This window comes from Poromitra crassiceps (assembly GCF_964638095.1).
Source record: "Poromitra crassiceps genome assembly, chromosome: 1".
Taxonomy (NCBI): Eukaryota; Metazoa; Chordata; class Actinopteri; order Beryciformes; family Melamphaidae; genus Poromitra; species Poromitra crassiceps.
In genome coordinates this window covers 105,241,064-105,267,137 of record NC_139623.1, presented here as the reverse complement: position 1 = coordinate 105,267,137, position 26,074 = coordinate 105,241,064, and the positions used below count along the sequence as shown (strand labels likewise).

At 45.4% G+C, this 26,074-nt stretch overlaps 1 protein-coding gene across 1 annotated transcript in view; it reads right to left on the bottom strand.

Annotated features, from left to right (window-relative positions):
• Nucleotides 1-26,074, bottom strand: part of kif4 (kinesin family member 4) — a 63,828-nt gene that overhangs the window by 1,977 nt on the left and 35,777 nt on the right. Inside the window, exons 27-30 of the mRNA XM_083643653.1 lie at nt 25,511-25,612; nt 20,938-21,117; nt 20,392-20,517; nt 4,059-4,157 (exon numbers count right to left, since the gene is read on the bottom strand). Of these exons, the coding sequence (XP_083499779.1) occupies nt 4,059-4,157; nt 20,392-20,517; nt 20,938-21,117; nt 25,511-25,612 (507 nt within the window). The remainder of the gene's footprint in view (nt 1-4,058; nt 4,158-20,391; nt 20,518-20,937; nt 21,118-25,510; nt 25,613-26,074) is intronic.

Below are 26,074 nucleotides of genomic sequence, written 5' to 3'. Positions count from 1 at the left end.
TACTTATGAGGTCTAAAACCTCACTGTCCCTCCCCTGACTAGCTCCGTCGCAGCTGTCCTCCATGTCTGTAATGACTACTGACTGCCCTGGCCCTCCCCCCAGCGCAGAATAGTGACAAATGTGGCTCTGGAGTGACGTAAAAGTCACATTGAAGTGAAGTCTGATACGGGCCACATGTCTGTTCACATTCCAAAAAATCAGATTCGAATCAGATTTTTTTCCACATTTGAAAGTAGCCCAGGTCGAATTTAAAAAAGTCACATTCCATGTGACTTGTACTGTTCACACAGTTATGGAAAAGACTGACCTGTTCAAGCCTGGCATTTAAAACGGCCAAGTTCTGATCTTTGGCGCTCTGATCTCAGTAAAGTACAGGTCTGAACCATCGACATATAATAGATGGACTAAGGATCTGGTCCCGTTCAGTGAAGCATGTTAGATCGCCGCTCTGGCGGCAGGTGCCAGTATAGGTCACAAGGCCCGCCTCCCCATGTTAGTGGATGGGGAAATCACAACCGAAATAATCACAGTACACGTCAGATAATTTTTTTCCAAAGGTGGGTTGTATCATTTTAGATAGTTATTATCATGCTAATGCCTGTGCAAGTGGTCATTTTTCTGATCAGTTTGTTTTTAAGTAGTTATTTGACATATAAAAAGGTATGATTGACAGCTGTGGCAGCCAGTCTCAAGCCGTCATTGGCTGGATAGGCTCTTCATATTATAGATCTAGTGTTAGTTTTACATAGACAAGACACAGCTACTGCTTAAAACGGCTTGATCGGTTATCTCCCAGACATATCGATGGACCACAATAAAAAATTAATTGTTTTGAGGAAGGTGCGCGAGGAAGTAACGTTGGTTGGGGACTGAAGTAAGTTCAGAAAATATGTGTTTTATTAGTTACTCCAGCTACGTTATCGGTTATTTTAATACACAATGGTTTTTAACAGATGCAGGCTAGCATTAGCTGCTTGTGCTAACCGGCTGTTTTTCATTATTTGTCTGCTTAATATTACTAGAACTTAACACCGATAACGATAGCTGGAATAACACAATAATAGACACATATTTTCAGAACTTACCAGGTTGTCCAACTGCCAGGAAATGTGTTTTATAACGTTAACTCCCGTCCCGGGTATAAGATGGGGCCTACACAACCACTAGCCATTAGCTAATCGCTAACGGGTTAGCGTTAGCAATACAGACACTGGAGGTTTTATGTTTGGTATTAAAGCAATAAATGTTTTTATATGGATATCTCAGGGAAATGCTTTGACTGTGGGGATGTTCGTTCTTCACAAGCTCCTCTCTTAGCTGTTGTAATGATATACCATTGACATAAATAAGATATAGCTCAGTGGGATATACAGTCAGAGAAGACTAGGCAGCCTGGCTCACGCACTGGCTAACGTTAGGTTTGGATGCCCTACCCCACACTATACCAGTAAACAACGTAACCTAAAGTGTCAGATTTGTTAAACCAACATTTGCTCCAAAAGGAATTAAATCATAAAGTTAATCAAAATGACACGGAAACATTAGGCTAATCAACACAGAGCTGCATAGATCAGTTCATCGGATAATTCCCCCCTTATAGCTCAGCGAGAGGCTGAGAGCAGCCCGGAGGTCTGACTTGTCTGGCTGATATGAGCTCAATCTCCGACAACGAAAATCAGATTTTCGTACAGGCGTCATTTTGATAAACTGATCTCATAGTGGGATTCTTCCTGGTTACTTTTGCTGAGATAAAAAATATTATATTACAACTTAAAGTGCCATATTTACAGAGCTAGACTGTATATAAATACACAACGCACTGTGCGCAAATCTAGCAACAGCAGCTCTACATAAGAAGGTTCAGAGGGGCGGGGAGCTCACAGAGGTTCTAACTCAACGGAGCTTCTGTGCAGAATCTGGTTCACTGATCTGGCAGGATTTCGGCTTCACTCGACCCTGCTGGGCGGAGATAGCCACCATCTCTCCATATTTAATATAGCTCAATGGTCTGAACGCACCCAATGCGCATTGAGATCTTATTGCCTCAAGCCACCTTCGGAGGTGGCCTGGGCCCCATGTGGCTGGATTCCTGTGTGTCTGAAGTGAACAGCAATGTGACCTAGGAGGCATTAAGGACCACCTACTCTACTGACCTCCTCTGCATAACAAAAGGAATATTGGCTCAGTTAATGACATCATTATACAACTCTCTCCTAACATTGATTAGTTCTGAGCTCAAATTAAACGGTAATCAGCTCTGGGAGTCCTTACTTTTGTAATACAGTATAGAATAAAACATGCAGTTTTTTTAATTGTATTTTTTATTTCAATAGATTTACTTGAATGAAACATCTTATTTCAAAAGAAAGTGAAATATTATTAAACTGAAATATTATTGCAAAAGCAGTTTAGGCTATATAAGATGTATTCTGCTGGTTTACAAACTGTATAATTTCCCCTTTAAATGGTAAAATTTTAAATTATTGCAATTAACAAAATAGATTGTGTTACATGGGCCAACATGATGAGCCCAGCTAAATACATTTACTCTATGTGGTAGAGACGGGAACAGACAGGAACATTTCCGCACTGTGGCAAGCCTGATACCATCGAATAAGTCAGTAATAATTGCAGCTGTAACGTTTCTATAATAATTCAGTAATAGTAATAATTGCCAAACAAAAAGACAAAGCAGCCAGCACTGTATTTTTACTCGCAGCATTACTATGTGTTTATTTGCATATGGGGCGGGGAAGTGAGGTCTGATCACAAGAAGCATTCATGGAGATGCATTCTAATGCCAGGTGTGAACAGACGTACTTCGAGCTGGCCACTTGTGATTGGATCACCCAAGATGCATGTTAATACCAGGTATGAACAGGGCCTCAGTCACTTAGGGGGGAAAAGATCAGATTCGGGCCACTTGTGCCTGCTGTGTGAACATAGCCTAGCTTTGACATCCAACAAGCTACAGTATCTAATCTACCTGTTCCTGTGCTTCAGTATTATGTCTTGACTTCTTGCTGGGCAGTTTGAAAAAACTTTGATGTGGTGGTTTACTTAGCCAGCACCAACGGGTGCACCTGATGCGCCTTCTTGTCGGCACACATTGAGTCATATCGTCACTTTTTCATGACTCAATATGACAGCGGCACGGAGCGGATTGAAAACCAACGAGACAGATATTCAGAATGCAGTAATGTAGTTAGTAGCAGTAATGTAGTTAGCGGCAGTAATGTAGTTTGCGTATCTTACGAAGTTCTCCGGCTGTAAGGGGACGGGTTTTGCAAGACATATTTTGTTTCAATGTAGACAGAAACAGGAGCAACTTTTACCGTGTGTGTGAGAAGCTGTGGGGGGGAAATAAAGCTGCGCTTGTTTTAAGCCTACAGTTTTAAGCCTACAGTTAGGCTGTAGCTAATCTATCGCCTAACCCAAGCTATTTTAACCTACCGGCAACCCTTGACCAGTGATGGAGAGCACCGATGCACCCCACCCCCTGCCCCCACACACATAATGCACACATCATCTTCTCCATGGACAATTTATATGCAGCATCTCTGTCCCATTTTTAAACACATCTTTAGCATGCATGCCAGTAGTCTTAACACCAGACCCATTAGAGTTATTGCTGATACACTACATTACTGCTTGCTGCAGATCTCTCTGTTGGTCGACTCTGGGACACTGCTCACTCTAAACTGATGTTGGAATCGTGGCCAGTGATTGGTGGGTTTGGAATCCTGAACCCACCAATCAGTAATGACTTTAGTGATCAGGTGCTTACCCAACTTGACTCTGCTGACTTTTGAAAATGAACCACTGACATTGGTGCTATGACCTGTCAGTCATTCAATTGTTCCCCCCTCAAAAGAGCAGCGGGGCCTGTGAAGTGGCACAGACTCATTTATGTAGTATGTGGAGCGCAGCGATTCACCGTAATATTTGAGTCTGGGGAGAGACTAGCATGCCAGAAATTCTCAAGAGTGCCAACAATATAAGATTTAATTTATATTATAGTTTACATTGATGAGTGTTCACCATTTAAAATGTTTACCTTCTTGGTGGGCGTACAAGACGGTGGCATAAAGAATGTGGAGTTGCCAGGGCTGATGGCTGTGGGGTCCTCAGGGCGATACACGGAATCGGACGTGTCCTGAAATGACAGAGGAAAAATAAAATCAGGAAGAGAACTGTTCTCCAAATGGAGAACAATAATTAGCTGTTACAATCAGTGCAGAAGATTCTTGTGAATTAAAGCCAAATTGACAGAGGAAACAAATCTGCAACTACTAATTGAAATAGAAAAGAGCACTCAGTAGAGTTCAGGTCTCTGCCAGGCACCGCTACACCGGCGGAAACACACTGCAAATAGAAGCGACGTGAAACGTCTGGAAGTGCAGTTTCATTTCGGCGCGCTTGTTAACAGAATTGACCGGTCCCACCGGCCGCGGCATGCAGACTACAACAGTTTCCATGTCTGGTCTATTTTTGGCGTGAGCCACGAGTGATTGTGTGCAGCCAGGCATGAAGTCAGTACAAGTTGTGACCAGCACGGAGCAAAACGGAACGCTTCTGGTGTGACTGGCCAGGCTCCTGCTCGAGCTAAATTTACGCACGTCACCACCTCCGTTTCCAGTGTGTTTGTGCCGTAAGCATGGCCAAAAGGAAACCCAACTGAGAAGGGAAGCCTTGCTGATAACAAGGGAACAGTAAACCGCCACATTGTTTGAGTTTGGCGTACGGCCAAGAGGGAACGGCACACATCGTGCTTATATCCTGTCTTAGTAGCCTATATATCGTATACAATAAAGATTTGAAAGCCTGTTTGATTCAGTTAACATTGGAGAAAGGGTAGGGGGAAAATACAAATAAAGCAATTGACTGCAGCCTCCCCCCCAAAAATTAAAATAAATCAATATTAACATTATATAACAGTGGTTTTCAAACTTTTTGCGCCTGAGGCACACCAAAGGGCAAGACAAAATCTCAAGGCACACCTATATAACTGTGCTCTATAACACGTATTATCAGTCCTATCACTCTACTCAAAAATGTGGGGAACCCCTTGATATACTTATAGGGCTGAGTAGAGGGAGTCTCTTGCGCTTCAACCCCTCCACATAGGGAGGTCGGTGCTCTCAGAAGAGGACAAAACACTGGAAAAGGTTCAATGGGCCACTTCAGTAAAGACTGAACCCAAAGAGAGGACTGGAGCACACGAAATCACTAGAAATTATTTAATAGGTACAAAGCACTGACGTTTCGACGCACACAGCGTCTTCTTCAGAGTCAAACCATACTTATAGGGCTATATGATTCAAATTAAGTTGTTCTAGCCTCATATCTTGTACACTATAATGCCGGTAGTGTCCGTCTCTCTCCGTCTGTCCTTCGCGTATCTCGCGAATCATTTGTTGGATCGACTTCAAAATTGGGGAGTGCGCTTAGGGGGACCTGACGGAGTGCAGTGTGGGGGGCGGAGTGCCTGGGGTGTGGTGCTTGGGGGGGAAACGGGCACTGCACTAGTATTTATTAAAGACCACATAAACCAGGTCTCAGAGGGTCGGTGACCTATCAGACTGAAAACAGATATTGCCTGGGATGAAGTGAGGTTTTAAGACTATAAATTTCAAGCATGAAGACCATATGTACAGCAAACGCCCAGTTCAGTCATCCCCATGCTCTGTGATGTCATCGGTGATGTCATACTTGCTGCTGTGATGTCATACATGCCAAAGTATAAATAAGCGATGTTTCAGTCTATCGCTCTCTCTTGCACTCCTCTCTGTCTTAAGCCATTCATTTCCCTCCAACCACCTAAGCCTTTCAGCATATTAGAGGCCCTGTGTTTTACTACGTGTTACTCTCCTATGGCTGTCACCCACAGTTGCTGTGATCTTCATCGCTGAAGCAGTTGTTTCGCCCCACCTCCACCAACGTCATGACTCCTGAACAATTCCCTATGGGGGATTATTTATCCTATATATCACTGACGCACTCCTTTCTCATCGCAAGAGGAGCGTCATCATATCATGGAGTCAGACGCCAAACTCAATTTGTCTATTTGTTCATTAAAGTGTATTGAACCTTCTTACTGGTCTCTCATGATTGAAAGAGGGTTGAGAGGCGGGCCATTGCGTGTCGATGATTTTATTTGACAGTTCTGTGGGCTGGAGTTGCCGTTGGCCAACCCTGGTGTGTTCCATCCGTGTTCTGGCACTACGTGAGTGGGCTCCGCAGAGAACTGAGGAACAGGCTGCCTCTGTGCGTACTGCTGTTTGAAAGTCGAGGCAAATGTGCCGCCTGCTGGCTTGGAGTGTCAGAGGGTCCGGGGTAAGAACTGCGGATGTTAACATTATTCCTGGAATGAGAGTTTAACTAACCAGTTATCCAGATTGGAACTTATCGTAGATGTTGTGCCTCACCAACACCGTTTGAAAATACACAGTTTTGAAATAGGTCTGTAGTTTTTAGGCACAGAGGGGTCTAGATTTGGCTTTTTTTAAATAGGCTGGATGGACGCGTGCTTGCCGTAGGACGGGGCATAACCTGACGACAGTGACGAGTTCACATAGGCTTGTAAAACAGGACCAATAATTGGTAAAATTTAAAAAAATAGAGATGAAGGGATGACATCAAGAGGACTTGATGACGGTTTCAGTTTACTGATCAGCTTTAACAGATCAGCCAAACTGATGGGATTAAAGGAGCTTAAAATTGAGGGACGACTAAAAGTGCTGGTAGACGCTGTGCAGGGGCTAGGGGGAATGCTAGACCTAATGTCCTTAACCTTGTCAACAAAGAAGGCCAGGAACATGTCGCATTCGGCAACTGAGGAACATGGGGGTGCAGAGGGAGGGGGGGGGGGCAACAATGTTATTAATAGTGTCAAAAATAAATTTATATAAATAAATAATAAAAGAGACGATGTACTTCTAGCCTAGTGGTTTTCCAGTCTCTCGGCCTTGTTTTAGGCAGCGGATGTCTTCCGTCATCCACGGGGTGGTGTTGCAGATGGGCTTTGCTCTGACTTTGACAGGGGCCACTTGGTCTAAAAGTGAGAGGCAGTAATCATTAAAAGAGAGCAATAGAGTGTCCACGCTAGGGTTACTGGGAAGTTCAAAATGAAAAAGAACAGAGAACTGATCTGCCGAGGCCTGAGTAATTAAACGGGAACGGACCAGACTTTTGGGGCAGGGGGGTCAATGGGGATAGATAGAGAGGTCAAAAAGGATGCTAAAATGGTCACTAATCAAAAAGTATTCACAGTGAGTATTCGTAATGTCCAGGCCAAGTGAAAAGACCAGGTCTAAAGTGTGACCACCTGTGTGCGTGGCACCAGAGACGTGCTGCTTCAGGTTGAGGGATTCCATTATACAGTTGAATTCACATTATTTGAAACATCATTTATGTGTAGGTTGAAATCACCAAGTACCAGTAACCTATTGTATTTAATAATAGAGGTCATGAAATCAGAAAACTCTGAAAGAAATGGACCAGCCGGGCCAGGAAGTCGATAAATTAAAACACAATAAAAAGGTTTTAAACGACCCACTTTAGTTAACTGTGATTCAAAGGTGGAGAAGGATTCCGTATTCACTAGTTGGCAAGAGAACTGGTTTTTTCGTACTGTTGCCAGACCATGGCCAGACAGGCGCGGGGTCCCGATAAAAGAGCAACCTACAGCGCACAATTCATTTAGATGGATAAATTCCATATCGCGCTGCCAAGTTTCTGTTATAAACAGGAAAGACAAATTTTCCCTAGTGAACAAGTCATTTAGGATATGGGACTTGTTTGTTATTGAGCGAGCATTTAACAAGCAGATTTTGACTGGAGAAGTCATCAGACTGTCAGTAGAATTAGAAGAAAGCACAGATCTTGACAGAGGAAAAGTTACTAGATTGTTCAAATGAATACCACCATCGGCTCTCCCACCGTGCAATTTCGGGCATCTATCAGAGATAACAGATAGAATAGGAAAATGAACTGGATAATCTGTAGGTGTTATTACCACAGAGGGGCATACGGGGGCACTAGCACTGGATGTATTGGACTGAGGTGGCACCGGTGAAGAAGAAGGAGATTCCGGGGATTCTTGGGGGCGTGACATCAACAGTCAATCACGTGGGGGACACGCAGCAGAGTGGACAGCATGCTGCAGATTAGCCGCAAACATATGGTTACCAAGCTGATTCGGGTGGACACCATCAGTTTTGAAGAATGAGGGGCGCTCCCAAAATAAGTTAAAAACATCTATTCACATTGAAAAAATAACACATTTAAAGGGTCTTGAATTTGAAATCCACCTAAGACTTTTCAATACTTTTCAAGGGTCTTGATTTTCCCTAAATTGAATTCCCAACTGCCACCAAGTACTGGTACTGCATGGTATCCACCAAGATACCATCACCTCGGAATGAGATGTTTGGAGCGGGGGAGTCTGGTGCAGCGCACAGGAGGAGCCCGGCCGGGTGGCAACCCACAGAGCCCGGTCCCTCTACGTACCAGACCCCTCCCCACCCCGGTCCCGGCAGAGTAGTTCCGGAGCAGCGGATTGAGTGGCCCTGACCACGTGACCACCTTCGAACCTTCCTAGAGGGCTGACCGTGGGTAGCTACTGGGACGTAAGTTGGGGCTTGGCCAGCCCCGGCTGGGTCACCTGGGCGAGGGTGTATGATGTTGCGAGACCCGAAACATCCTATGACCCCAGGGTACATCACTGAGGATACGTCCCAGTTGCATCCATGCAATGTTTTTTTTTTCTTTATTGCCCACAAAATTTCGCGATACGATGCTGTATCGATTTCCCCCCCACTCCTACCATGTAGTCTTAAGCCTGTTATGCGTTGCGCCTAGGGATGCAGCGGTATGAGTTTTTTATGATAACCTTGGACAAAAATACCACGGTTTCACGGTATTGCGGACCTTTATGTGCTGACCATTTGTGTTTTTAAAATAGCCGAAATATTCCCATACATCCGACGTCATCTTTTTAGATAGGGGGAAAGTTCAGGGGGGTCGTTGTGTTCTCCTGCTTCAGCCATTATCACACACAGGGTTGTAAACAAAGTCAGGGACAGCTCCTCTCTACTGTGCTCTAGTCTAGCTATGCATGCAGCCAGGGGGAGGGGCCAGCTCCTCTCTGTGTGCTAGTCTAGGTAGGCATGCAGCCAGGGGGAGGGGCCACGTAAGCTGCACTCTGCAAGCGACCTGGGCACTTTGTTTTGGGGAAACAGCTGATACCGTGGGGAAGGTATGATGGCAAATCTTAGTGGTTTTGATACCGTGACGTGTTCAAACCGCGGTATACCTTCTAACGGTATACCGCTGCATCCCTAGTTGCGCCTGGGTGTAACTTTTACGTCTGGTGTGGGGCAAGCATAAATGGAAAAGTCAACTGTGGGTAAACGGAAAGAGAAACGAGCATGGCAGCAGGGCATTGAGACGGGAAAGAGTTGTGCGTGACCGGGACAAACCAACTGGACGTCTATACACAGTGTCAATTGATTGAGAGGTTTATCTTTGGCAAGCAAGCCCTGTTTGAGTTCATCGAGGAGCTGTCCCCTCAACTACAGCATGTAACAGACAGGAACAAGCCCTGTTTGAGTTCATTGAGGAGCTGTCCCCTCAACTGCAGCATGTAACAGACAGGAACAAGCCCTGTTTGAGTTCATCGAGGAGCTGTCCCCTCAACTACAGCATGTAACAGACAGGAACAAGCCCTGTTTGAGTTCATTGAGGAGCTGTCCCCTCAACTACAGCATGTAACAGACAGGAACAAGCCCTGTTTGAGTTAATAATAATAATAAATAATGCATTTATTTTATATAGCGCTTTTCAAGACTCAAAGACGCTTAACAGTAAAACAAGAAACAAGCAACAGGCAGCAGACACAGGCAACAGATACAGGGGACAGGTACAGATAACAGTGGCGGTTCAGGGCAAGGTTGTATGGAGAAGCAGAGGAGAGGAAGAGAACAGGAGGGAGGGGCAGGTGGGGGGGGCGGAGGGTGATGGTTTGGAGGAGGTGGTCAGGGGTAGGGGAGGTTGTAAGCTTGGGAGAACAGATAGGTTTTAAGTCGGGTTTTGAAAGTGGGGAGTGAGGGAGAGTCTCGGACGGTCTGGGGGAGGGAGTTCCAAAGTCGGGGTGCGGCACGGGAGAAAGCACGGTCACCAAAGGTTTTGAGTCTGGATGGGGGGACGGTGAGGGTGGCAGTAGAAGAGGATCGGAGTGTACGTGAGGGGCGATGGGGGATGAGGAGGTCAGTCAGGTAGGGGGGGGCTAGGCTGTGGAGGGCTTTGAAGGTGAGGAGGAGTAGTTTGAAGTCGATGCGTTGCTTGACGGGGAGCCAGTGGAGAGAGTGGAGGACAGGGGTGATGTGATCGCGGGACCGGGTGTGAGTGAGCAGGCGGGCGGCTGAGTTTTGGACCATCTGGAGTCTATGGAGGGAACGGGAGGTGATGCCGGTGAGGAGGGAGTTGCAGTAGTCGAGGCGGGAGGAGATGAAGGCATGGATGAGGGATTGAGCAGCAGGGGGGAGAGGCAGTGTCTGACTTTAGCGATATTGCGGAGATGGAAATATGAGGTTTTAACAACAGAACTGACGTGGGGATCGAAGGAGAGGGTGGGGTCCAGGATGAAACCAAGGTTGCGTGCCAGGGGGGAGGGGGTAATGGTGGAGTCGTCAATGGTGAGGGTGATAGGTCCAGTTTTATTGAGGGTGGATTTGGTGCCAATGAGGAGGAGTTCCGTTTTGTCACTGTTGAGTTGGAGGAAGTTGTGGGTTAGCCAGGTTTTTATTGCAGATATGCAGTTTTCGATGTGGGTGAGGGGTGGGTTCTGGAGGGATTTGGTGGTGATGTAGAGCTGAGTGTCGTCGGCGTAGCAGTGGAAGTCCAGGTTGAATTGACGGATGATGTGACCAAGGGGGAGTATATAACAGATGAAGAGCAGGGGGCCAAGGACTGAGCCCTGGGGGACCCCCTGCAAAACAGAGGAGAGGGTGGAGGAGTGACCGGAGAGGGAGATGAACTGTTGTCTGTCGGTGAGGTATGAGGTGAGCCAGTCCAGTGCGGTGCCCTCAACACCCAGTTGGCGCAGCCTTTGGAGGAGGATGGAGTGGTTCACAGTGTCAAAGGCTGTGCTCAGATCGAGTAGAACTAGGATGTTGAGGGCACCAGAGTCAGCGGAGGTGAGGAGGTCCTTGATGACTTTGGAGAGGGCGGTTTCGGTGCTGTGGTAGTGACGGAAGCCAGACTGTAGGGGTTCATAGAGGTTGTGGGAGTGAAGGTGGGAGTGAAGTTGGGTGGCGACGATGCGCTCGAGGATTTTGGAGAGGAATGGGAGGTTGGAGATGGGGCGGTAGTTGGAGAGGTTGGCAGGGTCGAGGGTGGGTTTTTTGAGGATGGGGGCGACGGCGGCGAGTTTGTAGACCGAGAGGACGTGACCTTGGGAGAGTGACTGATTGAAAAGGGCAGTGAGGTGGGGGATGAGGGTGGGGAGGCAGGCCTTGGTCAGGGGGGTGGGGAGGGGGTCGAGGGAGCAGGTGCAAGACTTGGAGGCGGTGATAATGTCGGTGATGAGGGAGGAGTCAACAGGGGAGAAGGCAGTGAGGGAGGGGGAGGTCAGGGGGAGGGAAGATGAGTTAATCGAGGAGCTGTCCCCTCAACTACAGCATGTAACAGACAGGAACAAGCCCTGTTTGAGTTAATCGAGGAGCTGTCCCCTCAACTACAGCATGTAACAGACAGGAACAAGCCCTGTTTGAGTTCATGGAGGAGCTGTCCCCTCAACTACAGCATGTAACAGACAGGAACAAGCCCTGTTTGAGTTAATCGAGGAGCTGTCCCCTCAACTACAGCATGTAACAGACAGGAACAAGCCCTGTTTGAGTTCATGGAGGAGCTGTCCCCTCAACTACAGCATGTAACAGACAGGAACAAGCCCTGTTTGAGTTCATTGAGGAGCTGTCCCCTCAACTACAGCATGTAACAGACAGGAACAAGCCCTGTTTGAGTTCATTGAGGAGCTGTCCCCTCAACTACAGCATGTAACAGACAGGAACAAGCCCTGTTTGAGTTCATTGAGGAGCTGTCCCCTCAACTACAGCATGTAACAGACAGGAACAAGCCCTGTTTGAGTTCATTGAGGAGCTGTCCCCTCAACTACAGCATGTAACAGACAGGAACAAGCCCTGTTTGAGTTCATGGAGGAGCTGTCCCCTCAACTACAGCATGTAACAGACAGGAACAAGCCCTGTTTGAGTTCATCGAGGAGCTGTCCCCTCAACTACAGCATGTAACAGACAGGAACAAGCCCTGTTTGAGTTCATGGAGGAGCTGTCCCCTCAACTACAGCATGTAACAGACAGGAACAAGCCCTGTTTGAGTTCATTGAGGAGCTGTCCCCTCAACTGCAGCATGTAACAGACAGGAACAAGCCCTGTTTGAGTTAATCGAGGAGCTGTCCCCTCAACTACAGCATGTAACAGACAGGAACAAGCCCTGTTTGAGTTCATCGAGGAGCTGTCCCCTCAACTACAGCATGTAACAGACAGGAACAAGCCCTGTTTGAGTTAATCGAGGAGCTGTCCCCTCAACTGCAGCATGTAACAGACAGGAACGCGGCGGCGCTGTCCCCCAGCTTGCAGCTTTCTGTTTGTTTGTGTTGGCACTGTTCAAATTAGTTGTGATAACGTTTCTATGCTTTGAATACAACGCTAAGTTTTCTTATTTCACTATCAATAAAGTTTTCTTTGTTATATCTTCTATCGAGCTGTCAGAGCCATGGCCAGATCTGTCAGCTGTCTCGAGCTCCTCTGAGAGAGGTGTGTTGCTTCGCAACAAGCACGTATTCACATAGACGCGCACGTCCGCAGCCTAAAGACCGGGCGCAGCTACGACCGTCGTAAGTCAGGCTTGGTTTACTCAATGTAAATTCAAATCACAACGTCGCGTGTAGGTAAGACCAGCATAACAGTTATGACCTACTTTTTTACGCCCACTCGGCTCCAGGAGACAGAGAGACGCACCAGGAGAGAGAAAGACACCAGGTGAGTGAGCACTGCACTAGTAATTGAAATTAAAGTGTTCTGAAACAACAAATTTAAAATGCATACTATTGTTCAGATCTTTTAACACTTTATTAATTCATTGGTCAAACCTTTGAAAATAGTTTAAAAATACAAATTAATTTGCCATGCTGAAATAATTTTAGCAGGAAAAATGCCTTCATATTTAGCCCACTTAAAGTTGAAAAAAGCTGGTGTGCTTCTCAAGTTATGCAAAATTTGAATGGCAAGAGTGGTGTTACCTTGTAAATAGGGCTGCACGATATTGGAAAAAACTGACATTGCGATATTCCCCGCCCATGCGATATATATTGCGATATGAAAAAATACAGATTTTCACCAGATTAGCTCTATTTGAAAGAAAATAATATTTCTAGAATGATTGGGATGATTTTGTAGAGGAGTCCATCTGATTTTGGAGGGGAAATTAGGTATTTTAATGTTTCTCAACCACTGGGCTGTGACCTACTGGTAGGCCTCAGAGCGTCATCTATCAGGGTGCATACACATTTTGACCAATGGATTTCCATGACTTACATACATGAAAAAGTGAGTTATGACATTCTACTTTAAAATGTCACTAGCCTATACTTCACTTAGTGTAATGCAGCCTTTAAAACCAGGGAAAGACAACATGTATGCTGTATCACCATATTACCATCCAACATCTAAGACCATATAGTCTCAAATCACAATACAATATGGATATAAATTTGATATATTGCCCACCCCTAATATTGAGTGCCAGAATCTACCTCCCAATGATGCTATTTGCAGAAAAACATTAGATTGAATTGATTATAATCACTGCTTTCAACTTCTTTCGTTCTTCTAACGTTTCAATAAATCAACAATGAAACACCGCTGCCACTTCACACATGGTTACTTCACACACTTGGTCTGACCCCCCTCCAGAAACTACCAAGTGGTACGCTCCGCATTTGGGGAGTTCCGGTTTTTGAGCGCACGCAGGGCAGTACAGAGACGAGGATTCACATGCAGCCGACCGGTGACAAACAATTCATTCGTGAAAAGTAATAAATATATATTTAATTGCCCAGCTATGTCTATTGTCTTTTTATTTTCACCGACATGTTTTGTGTAAATGAGTCGCTATGTATGATTACCTCTACCGTAACGTTACTGCTATCATCTGATGCATCATCAGACTGAGGGGGAGAGAGAGCTGCGGTGATACACGGACAACTTCTCAGTAATCACTTTAGCCTTCGTGTCATAAGTTACGGTCTTGCTTTTTGGTGTTTCAAGAGTAAATATCTCCACTCCACGGACATGTTGAGTTACAGCAGGCAGCCTGCTGTATACTAGTGCGCTGCAAGCTGTGGACAAGTCCGCCTCGCAATCACATCGTTTACAGACAGGCTACTGTCAGCAACGCAACATAAGCAAAAACAATTCAATTTTGCTCTCTGTGCATGTTTGTTGTGTTGAAGCTAAGCATTAAATGAGTGAGTACAGTAGCGGGGCGTCTCTCTCCTTTGAGAGAGCCTGCATTTCACTCAGTAGGCTACCCCTAAAGTGAGAGTTTATCAAGCAACATGACGAGTTAATTTGCTTTTGACATCGCACGTCCTGCGATGTGACTATCGCGCATGCGCACATCGCAATGTCGATGTGTAAACGATATATCGTGCAGCCCTACTTGTAAATACTAAATATATCAAACTTTTCAAATAAAAGGCCCAAATCACTTATCACTAGGCCTTTCAGTATGCAAAGTCCTACACACAATGTAAACAAGCATGAATTCACAATAGCTGCGGATTATGTTAAATCCTAGCCTGGTAAACCAGCCCGTCACGTGAACTCACATTTCATTTGGTTCTGCGTGACGGTCTGGCCCCGACGCCATGGGGGGGGGGGGGGGGGGGGGGGGGGGGTTAGCAGGGGCGGGAGCATTGGCGGGCGTAGTTGCCTTGACAGACAACTCCTTCAGCCTATCAGCGTCGGATCCAACCAAAGCCAAATCCTCTCGGGAGAATGGCAAAAACATATTTTCCGCTGAGAAACTCTGCGGTTGCGGCGATACTCCTGTACTTGTTTAATTGTTGTTATTGAGTCTATTTCTGCAATAACTGCACTTTATGGCTGTTTAAACTAGACAAATGCTGACATGACTCCTCGAGACGATCAGGCAAGCAGGCGGCCATTACTGTTTTGTTAGTGCAGTGCTAGTGGCTTTCCTGATTGGCCAACTTGCGCTGTCAATCACAGCGAAGTCGCTGATTGGCTCTTCCGCTCTTCCGCTTCTGCTAAACTCCCCCACTGGCGTCGGGGCCAGACCGTCACGCAGAACCAAATGAAATGTGAGTTCACGTGACGGGCTGGTTTACCAGGCTAGTTAAATCCCCCCAACCGCCCACTTTTAGCCAATTGGCATGAACACAAACACAAACCTTCACTCACACCGACCGTGCCAAATTTCAGCCTCTTAAGCTGCGTTCACACTGACCTATTAAAGTTTTTCACTGGCATCGAGTTTACATACAAAGTCAATGCAAACGAGCGATGGAGCGTATATTCGCCCGGGAGAAAAATCGCTGGGCGTCCGAGCGACAGAGACAGAGCGATAGGGAGAAAATTCGCTCGTCGCCCGAGATGAAATATCCCAACTCGAGCGAAATTACGTTGGCATCAGTCGCTCGCTGTTCAACGCTGATTGGTTGCCGTTAGGGATGTCGAAAATCATAATTTTTCTTGACCGACAACCGACACTCATTAGCCGACAACTGTCGGTTAACCGAGAAGATTAAAATGCTCTATTTTACTGTCTGTGCCTCATTAAACCATTAGGCCTACCAAATGCTAGATTTTTTTTCATTAGAAAGCGTTTATTTTTACATCTACAAGCAGAAAAAAACACATTAACAAAACGAGAAGACCTGTTGAATCCTCCAGCCGTCTAAACAAAAACATTCCTCAGATAGGCTATGATAGGAGCTGCACGCATTGCAGAAGGGGGAAATACGGAGGGAAAAAACCCATAATCACGCTCACAATTCTTAAATGAATTATCTTACTGCATGTGTCAGAAATAGTCTAATAAAACCAGCAGAAACTAATTTTAAAAGCTCAGAACGAAACGTGTCGCTAATTGAACGAATTTCCACTTTGAATAGCACATCACGACACCGCCCCAAGCCTTCACGCTGCAGGGCGCACTGACGAAGCGCTTATTGCTCTCTCCTCCTTCTGACATTCTCACTAATTCAACAGTGGTTTACCTGCTTTTGAGATCTGCAAAAAATAGTTTGCTTCTCTCTCCACGCTTCTCCCTCTCTCTCTTTATCTGCGACGAGGGCTGTAGGTGGCTATTATGCTCTCTGTGTGTCCGGCTGCACGTCATGACGAGTGTAGCAAGTCCGCACGCTGACAGCTGTCAGCATTGCGGGACTCGGGAGGATGAACAAATGAAGCAATCTGTCCAAACTTTTTACCGATCTAATATGAGATGCAGAGAAATAATTATATATTAATAGCCGATGTGTTTAGAAGAGCATTCTCACTCTTGCTGTAATCGTTGTGGGATTATTACACCTGAGAGACAGACAGACCCGGAGAGAACTCAATTTACGGTAAAAGTGTGGATTCCTGAGTGAATCGATGTGGAAGACGCAGCTTGTTTTGGAACGCGTCATTGAAAGTAACCTCATGGTTTCATGACAGCGGCTGGAACACAGAAGGAGCATGACTGACTGGCTCGCTGTAGTCTGCACAGGGCAGGGTGTCTTCTCCCATCTGGTCAAAGCAGAGGGGAGGCGGGGGTGTGGCGCATGTGTGGAGCTGAGTTTATCACAGAGCACATCTCGCACGCGGGGGGAGAGGCAGTGAGAGACAGTCAGGGCTGACAATGCACACTGCTTTTGCATTGGAAAAGCCTTTCTCTAAATGAATGTTGTTCTGGCAGTGGCAGGAGCTTTTAATTCCTATATAATGCTGCTACAGTAACTACTTAGGCTACGTTAACATTGTTGCTTACCGCGAAGGAGGGGAAAAAAACACCATATTGGCAACACGTTGTATGCCAATTTAATATGCAAATTAACCGTTTGACCGACATGCTTAACCGACCAATGACGTTGTCGGCGGTTAACCGGTTAACGGTTAACCGTCGACATCCCTAGTTGCCGTGTGAGAGTGAGTCAAGGATCACACTGGCTTGGAACAAACCGCTGGTTTATTGTGTGGCAACAAACCGCATTGACAGCTGATTGACAGGCTGACAGCTGACATGAAGTGAAGTCTGTACTACCGGTATAGAGCTCGCGTTAGGAGTAGTGATGTCACGGTACCAATAATTCAGTAGTCGGTACCGGTACTAGTGAATTTCCACGGTACTCGGTACCAATTTCGGTACCACGGTAAAAAAAAACAGACTGATATTTCTACAACATATTCTCCTTTATTAAAGTATGCAACCATTTCCAATGAACAAATGGCATGTAGCCTTCAACTTTAAAACAAAACAATGTGCTTCTGCTTACTTCTTACATTCAACTCTGTATGGTGCAGACAGTGCAACACCAGTGGCATGTAGCCCTCAAGTATTTAAAACAAAAACAATATTGTGCTTCTGCTTAGCCTACATTCAACTTTTTATGGCAAGGGTAACGCATCCAATCTCGCCAAGCACCCAGACCTGTTCAAAGAATTCAAGGTGGGTTAATTCTTTCAAACGGTGTAAAATAACACATTTAACAACATATCAAACGGACCTTATCCTGTCACATTAGTTTTTGAGATAGCTGGCAATGTACCAAAAAACGTTTGGCTAACGTTAACGTTATAACGTTAACGTGTTTCGTAATGGAATCATTATGGGACCCAGCTAATACCTGGTACAGCGTTAGCTAGCATAGTGTAGCACATGTGCAATGCAATGTTTGTAATGGAATCATTGTGGGACACGGCTAATAGCCGAACTTAGCCATAGTTCCATAATGATTCCATTGCATTGCACACGTGCTACACTATACTATACTAGCTAACGATGTGCCAGGTATTAGCCGTGTCCCATAATGATTCCATTACAAAACACTTTAACGTAACGTTAACGTTAGCCAAACGTTTTTTGGTTACACAATGCATTGCCAGCTATCTCAAAAACTAATGCGACAGGATAAGGTCCGTTTGATATGTTGTTAAACGTGTTATTTTACACCGTTTGAAAGAATTAACCCACCTTGAATTCTTTGAACAGGTCTGGGTGCCTGTCTTCCTCCTACATCCTCTGCTCGTGTCAACAAGCTGTGAATGACTGTTCGCGATTACGTGTGGACGTTCGGGGGCACCGTAGTCCCGGAAGTGCGCGGGGCTGTATGTATGTGTGTTGCTCAGGCAGACAGGCTAACGTTAGCTGACGGCTGTGTCCATGTTTTGGTGTTCATTGCCAGCACTCAAATAAACTCGTCTCAGTCGCCTGGAGTTAAAGCCATGGTGGCAAACTAAACTCGGTACCCTCGGTACCATGAAAAACAGGTACCGTTCAGTACCGTAGCAATGTAGTACCGACCAAGTACCGAAGTACCGAGAACCGTGACAACACTAGTTGCATGCGGATAGGCTTAGCTTGTAAACAACTACGGTGGGTCGTAGTGGACAAATATCATGACATTGCGTAACGTTATAGCCCCCAGACGTCCGTCAATTATTGTGCCTGTTGACGAGCGATTTAAACAGAGCGACAGAGCGATTCCAAAGGGTTGAATCGAGCAACAGAGAGAAAAATAAATATCTCGGTGTGAACACCGTTTAAGGCTGCGTTCACACTAGGGATGGGCATTTCTAGCAAAAACACTATTCGAAATTCGCTGGCCAAAGTCGACTTTTAATCGAAATTCGAAAATAAAAATAAAAATGTAAAAAAAATAACAATGTAATTTTTTTTTTTTTGTGTGAGTGAAATGTTGCATCGTCTCCCCTGATTCTAAGTCTAAGGCTTTATTAATTAATAGAAAAAGCTTCTGCTGTGGATTTTTAGCTCAAACAAGCATTGCACCACTGAAGTACATGTTACATGACATTGACATTTTTGAAAATAAAAAACAGTTTTGACAATCATGAGTGGTTCATTAAATATTTAGTAGGCTCAGGTCTGAGTGCCAAAGGGGTGCCAAAGTCACCCCCTCTCCCTCTTCATGGGATTTCATCCGCCATTCATTTTTCCATAAACCTTGCTTAAAATGCTTATAATTTTTTTTTTACTTGCTCAAACCAAGCGATTCGACTATACTTAGAATCTGGGGAGACAATGCAACATTTCACTAAATTTTTTTTTTTTTTTTTTTTCGAATTTCGACTTTCAATAATAAAAGTCGACCTTGATAATAACAACGATTATTCGAAAATTCGAAATTCGATGCCCATCCCTAGTTCACACACAGCACCCGAGCCTTGCCTACGCCTTGCCTTTACCCACGCTTTTAAATAGGCGTCCTATTTAGTCAATGAGGCTTTGTGCACAGGGCGCCTCAACGTGAACATTGCGTGTACCCACGCCTCGCCTGAGCTGTGCCGATTTTATCGTTTAGGCGTGAGTTCTATTTTCAAGCTGACTAGGCGCGTGATGGCAGACTTTTTCTGTCAAGCCATGAAGGGAAAACACACAATATCTGTGGGAAATGGCAAAGTCAACTGAATTTCAAAATAAAATGGTGTTGACAGCGTTGAGCAGAGAGAGAGAGAGAGAGAGAGAGAGAGACAGAGATTGACGGGTGGCTATCACGTGGGGCTTTCTCCCCGTCGGTAAACAAATCTTCAGGAGAGAGAATAGCGACCGAAGAGCACATATTCTTGCAAGATTACCTCGCTAAAAACTCTGACTACAATCACCCAAGAAGGAGACCTGGTGGTTATACATATCCAGCATCAATAGCACATTAAATATATCCGATTTATTTTACCTACCCATGATAATTCGGGACCACACGTGAAAAAAAACACTCGGGAGAGAGAAGCGCTTGTGACTCGGCTCAGTGTGATCGCAAAAGCGTGTGATAGGTTGACGCCCAGCTCAAGGTATGTAGGCGTAGGCGTGGGTTGAGACAAGGCGAGGCGTAGGTGCCCTGTGTGATGAAACCTTAGGGCGACAACTGTGCCCGCTAAAGGGTGGTGAACTTTTTGTGGACCGACCGACCAACCAACAGAGTGACTTACAGAGTCGCAGCTAAAAAGGGTTTAACTGTAAAGGATGAAAAGATGGTTGATTTTGCTCCTCTTCGCTTTTCTTCCAGATGACTGTACAGTGAACATGACACCACCACACACACATAGAGTCAGAAGATGCCAACTGACCTCAACAGATGCCTGGATGTCCAGGTTCCGACATTTCTCACGAGCACACTGGCAGTTCTCCCCACACGTCATCTTCCCCTTGCGGCACCTGCACAGTTTGTTGCTACAGCGGCCTTTACAGGCACACTGAGGAAAGAGAAAGTACTTAGCATCACAGTGTGGGGGGTCTCTTTTACATGATGGGTAATCCTCATAAACTCACGAGTTTACCACCAAGAGGTATTGAAGTGGTCTGACCCATCCATCCATTAAACATGTCCATGACTAAGAGGTTTTAATAAGTGTTCAATTTGAGGGTAATATTACCATCTTGACCCCCCCCCCCCCCTTTCTTCCAATTTTCAGTTCAGTGATATTTGAGTAATTTGTGTGTTCTGTAATGATGACAAATCAGAGTAAGGAAGTAGTTTTATGGTGTTAATGATGACCATGACTGTAGATTCAATCTCAAATGTGTTCTTCTACATGGAGAAAAAACCTTCATAATTCCTTCGCGACTCAAAAAGACCCCCAGAATGTAGAACTGTACATGTAACCCATTCTTACCCCAGTCGCCTTAGATTTCTTTGAATTCTTGCGGACTCTCTCATTTTTCTTCGGACGCCATTCATCAACCTCCTCTTCGTCCTCCTCCTCCTCCTCGGAGGGAGACATCAGCTCTTCCATGTAGATGGTGGTCTTGCTTGGGGCTTTAGCTGTAGAGAAGATCCCTTTCCCTTTAGGCTTCTGCCAGGAGAAAAGAACACAACCAGTGATAAATCAACAAGCTTCCCTTCTTAAAAGTATGTACCTAATGCCTTAGGTATGAAAGCCAACTTAGGTATGAAAGCAGAGCATTTTATGCTTCACAACAAAGCATTTTGTTGTTGTCAATAAACAGAAAGTTAATTGGCTACATGAGCAATCTAGTTTGAAAAAGTCACTTTAACTTCCAAGCAGTAACCCAACAAGTTGTTAGATTCCTGTAAGATGTGAGCGTAGCAACAGCTTTGTGCACCGCACTCTATGTCTTGCTGTGCACATAGACCGATACTGTACAAACAGAAATATGATACTCATCAGCTGGGAAGATATGAAGTTGGGTTAGCAGGCCATTTACAAATAGACCTGTCTTGCACTAGATCAGCTGTGATACTGCTGACAGGAACATTCATTTCCTTGGTGTGAGGCTCTGTTTTAGTTTAAACCTTTTTCCTGTATTGTGACAGTGAGCCACTGCAGTTGTTGTTCGTTCACTGTGCAGTGATACCTGACATTGTTTGTTTAAACAGTGATGCCTGTTTGCCTCTCTGCTTTTACTCAGTGGGCTGAGCTGCCATCATTCATTTGGCCAAAAGGCTTTTCTGAGACAGAGTGAAAGCCAATTTGCTGATGAGCTTTATGCATGGTGCATTTGTTTGTTTGTTCTTTATGCGCTGATGATTTGGCTTCTCACCAGCCTATAATTGGAGAGGGAATAGTGCGGCACGGCAAGGTGATGCACTATAGCGCAGGTGAGCCCATGTAGTGGGCGAGGCCGGGCGATGTGTCTGACTCTGCGGTGAGTCCATGTAGTGGGCGAGGCCGGGCGATGTGTCTGACTCTGCGAGCCCGCGAAGCAGGCGAGACCTCCAGGGGAAACCAACGAGGGGCAACATTGTGACTAAAACTCTACAGCGTTTTTCCGGAAACGCACGCAACTGTCATGGCGGTGACTGTTGCTGGTATTTCTGGTCTGGACCAGACAAAGAGGTTCATAAAGAGGGAACAGACAGAACAGCGCTGCTGTCTATGTGCTGCAGTGGAATAATGCGGGACAGTAGAAATGAGCGATGAGGAGGGGAAGCAGGAAGATACACGGTAGGCTAGAAAGGAGCGGGCTCAGTCTCTAGTTATAATTCATTTGCATCAAGGCCCCAGTGCATAATAAGAATACTACTAATACTACTACTAATAATAATTATTATTATTAAACTAGTGCAGTGACCGTTCCCTCCATGCACCACCCCTTGGGCGCTTCCCACCACACTGCACTCCGTCAGGTCCCTCTAAGCCAGGGGTATCAAACATGCGGCCCGGGGGCAAGATCCGGCCCCCCAAAGGGTCCAATCCGGCCCAAAGGATGACTTTGCAAAGGGTGAAAATTGCACTGAGTAGTCCTTCAATCCAATGTGATGCACTTGTGAAGGCTAAGAGGTACCAGGTTTCAGGGGCAAGTTAAATATTAAGTCGCCTATTCATGTTATCTGTATTAATCACTAAATGGTCAGCTATTTTCATTACCTTTGCTTGACTATAGAGAATTGCACAGTTGCCATCAATTGTAATCAGGGGTGTAGTGATAAATACAGAGGTTGGTAGACTATCCAAGGTGAGTAGTTGACCCACCTTGTTTGCCCTCATTGATTGATACAGTTGATCTGAAAATAGGTGAGTAAACTCTCATTTCAAAGAGGTGGGTAAATTGTGTTTACTTGCATTTACCCTCCACTACACCCCTGATTGTAATGCACAGTACAGACAGTCGATAATGTGCTTGATGGTAGCTGAGATAACCCTACGTGTTGTAGGGTTGTACCTGTAATTCTTTACACTAAAAGAAACGGGAACATTTTGAGGTTTTGTCATTTATAGGTTATTATTGATTATTGATTTTCATTTTCTGGCCCACTTGACACCAAATTGGGTCGCATGTGGCCCGTGGACTAAAATTAGTTTGACACCCCTGCTCTAAGCACAAGCCGATCCACTCCACAAGTTTGAAGTCAATCGGATAATGTTTTCGGAAGATAAATTGCTTTTTGTGTTGCCAGTAGGTGGCGCTATGTAAAATTGCAAGAAATCCAGCACTGCACTATGCCGAGTTCCCAGCAGCACACTCCCCAAGTTTGAAGTCAATCGGATGAACGGTTCTCAAGATAAACTACTTTTTGTGTTGCCAGTAGGTGGTGCTGTGCCGAATTGCACAAAATTCGCAACTGCTCTGTCGGGTTCCCAGCAGCGCACTCCCCAAGTTTGAAGTTGATCAGATGAATGGCTATCGATATAAATTAAGTCAATCGGATAAATGTTTCTCGAGATAAACTGCTTTTTGTGTTGCCAGTAGGTGGCGCTATGTCAAATTGCAAGAAATTCAGCACTGCACTATGTCGAGTTCCCAACAACACACTCCCCAAGTTTGAAGTCAATCAGATGAACGGTTCTCCAGATAAACCGCTTTTTGTGTTGCCAGTAGGTGACGCTGTGCTGAATTGCACAAAATTCGGCACTGCTCTATGTCGGGTTCTCAGCAGCGCACTCCCCAAGTTTGAAATCGATCAGATGAATGGCTATCGAGATAAACCGCTTTTTGTGTTGCCAGTAGGTGGTGCTATGCCGAATTGCACGGAATTCAGCTCCCTGTACTCCGTTGGGTCCCCCCTAAGCGTACTCCCCGAGTTGGAAGTCGATCGGATGAGCGGTTCTCAAGATAAACAACTTTTTGTGTTGCCAGAAGGTGGCGCAGTGCAGAATTGCATGAGATTCGGCACTGCACTGTGTCGAGTTCCCAACAGCGCACTCCGCAAATTTGAAGTCAATTGGATGAACACTTCTTCTCAAGATAAACAACTTTTTGTGTTGCCAGTAGGTGGCGCTGTGCCAAATTGAACGAAATTCGGCACTGCACTGTGTCGAATTACAATCAGCGCATTCCCCAAATTTGAAGTCGATCGGACGAACGGTTCTTGAGATAAATCACATTTTGTGTTGCCAGTAGGTGGCGCTATGCCGAATTGCACGAAAATAGGGCACTGCACTCAGTCAGGTCCCCCTTAGCGCACTTCCAAAGTTTGAAGTCGATCCGACCAACGGTTCTCGAGATACACGAAGGACAGAGAGAGAGACAGAGAGACAGACACTCGGACGGACAAGGACGAGTATGTTCGTCAATTGCGTTTTTTGGCGGTGGGACGTGGATCAAAGCCTCAAGCATCTCCTGTACAAATATTGTAGCTATTGAAGGTGTATAACCTATTTTACGGACTCATTAGGTGGCGACAGTGCTCTCCAGATTAGAGAAAGGTCCGGAAAACAGCAGGAAAAAGCCCCGTGATGAAAGAGAAACCGCTCATGCTGCAGCCAGAGCCATATAGATGGCTCTGTCTGGCGCTGACGTTGGCTGCGAACAGCAGTCAATCCACGCCCACAACTGAGCCCCTCTGCCTCTGTCTGTCTGCATAGTTTCTCCACACGATTAGCCGCCAATAAAGCAGCACCCGACGCCGAAGAGCCAAACCATTCTCAGCAGTCCGGTTTGGCTTTTCCGTGTGGCGCTGGGAGCCGGCGCACAAAAACGGAGCACTCCGAAAATAGACTGGGTGCGTGTTAGGCTGTGTGTTAGTGTGGGGAGGAGTTTGCAGCTGAGGGGGGGAGAGGGGGGTGGGGCACGCAGGGCACCACACAACTACACCACGTCACTACATCAGAAAATATTATCTTCAGAGTCAGTGAATGTGCTTGAAATGCTTCAATTCACAAAAGGCGGAATATCTCAGCTTCTAATTTGAAACGCATGTTTTTGCTCAAAACAACCTATCTTCTCCGGCTCATAACTAAAGAACGGAAAATGGTATCAATAAACTTTTTTTTGCTGATGATACAATAGAGTCAGCTCGTTCTTTGTGCGTGTTCGGTGTTTACATAGTAATATCACACAATATTCTGTGGGCCTCGAGATATCACTGAAAACGCTCTGAAACTCTGGCACTGGGAGCGTCCGTTCTCCAAAAGTGGCTGGCACTCAATGAGTTAATTAGGGGGGTTGCACTGTGTGTGGTTGTGATCATTAGACTGCTATGAATTAGACAAGTAGAAAAACGACGACAGCCGTACCAATCTATAACTATTGCCAAATGCTTTGGGATTCAACACACAAACATTGCAAAATGTTGAAAAAGTCGCCAGATTTGTTGAGTCGCTGGTCTCACACTCGGCTGAGTGGATTGACTAAATTCATTCCACTCACTCTCTCTCTCGTGTGTTCCGCCTGACTAATGGTGAAACACTCCGCAGCATTCCCATCTGTAGAGCTGGTGCTAGAGAGCATAAAAGAGTATATAAAGAGTGCAAGAAGTAGGCAGAATATCTGCAATAAGCTCACCTTTGGCGGAACATATTCGAAGGAGTCATCTTGAGTTTGTTCACTTTTTGATGTAGGCACAACCACTTTCTGCGCACTTGCCAGCTGGAGCAGTGTTAGTTTCTGTGGAGAACAAATTATTTATTATTTACCTTTATTGATTCAGGATAGTCAATTGAGAGCGAGAACCCTCTTTTACAAGACGCCCTGATAGAATACAATAACAAAAAAGCATCGCAATCAACACAATACATCAGAAGAAACACAAAGCCATACAAACACAAACCAACATTGCAGATCAATGAAAACAGGAGCACTCCACTGTGACCATATCCTCAAATAGAAGCTTCAACTGATATGTGAAACCAGCCATTTTAATTTCAGCAAATCCTGCAGCCTGTTCCACTTGTCTGGTGCATAAAAACTAATTTCCCTCCCTTCATTAACTAAGAAATGGTTGGATTCGAGGGGCGACCATGTTTAACAAACAGATTAACTAAAGACTATATTCCACACTAACATTTTGCTGTACCATGGTGGAATCATCTTTAGAGTGCTGGACAATGTACTCTGGACTCTTTAAAT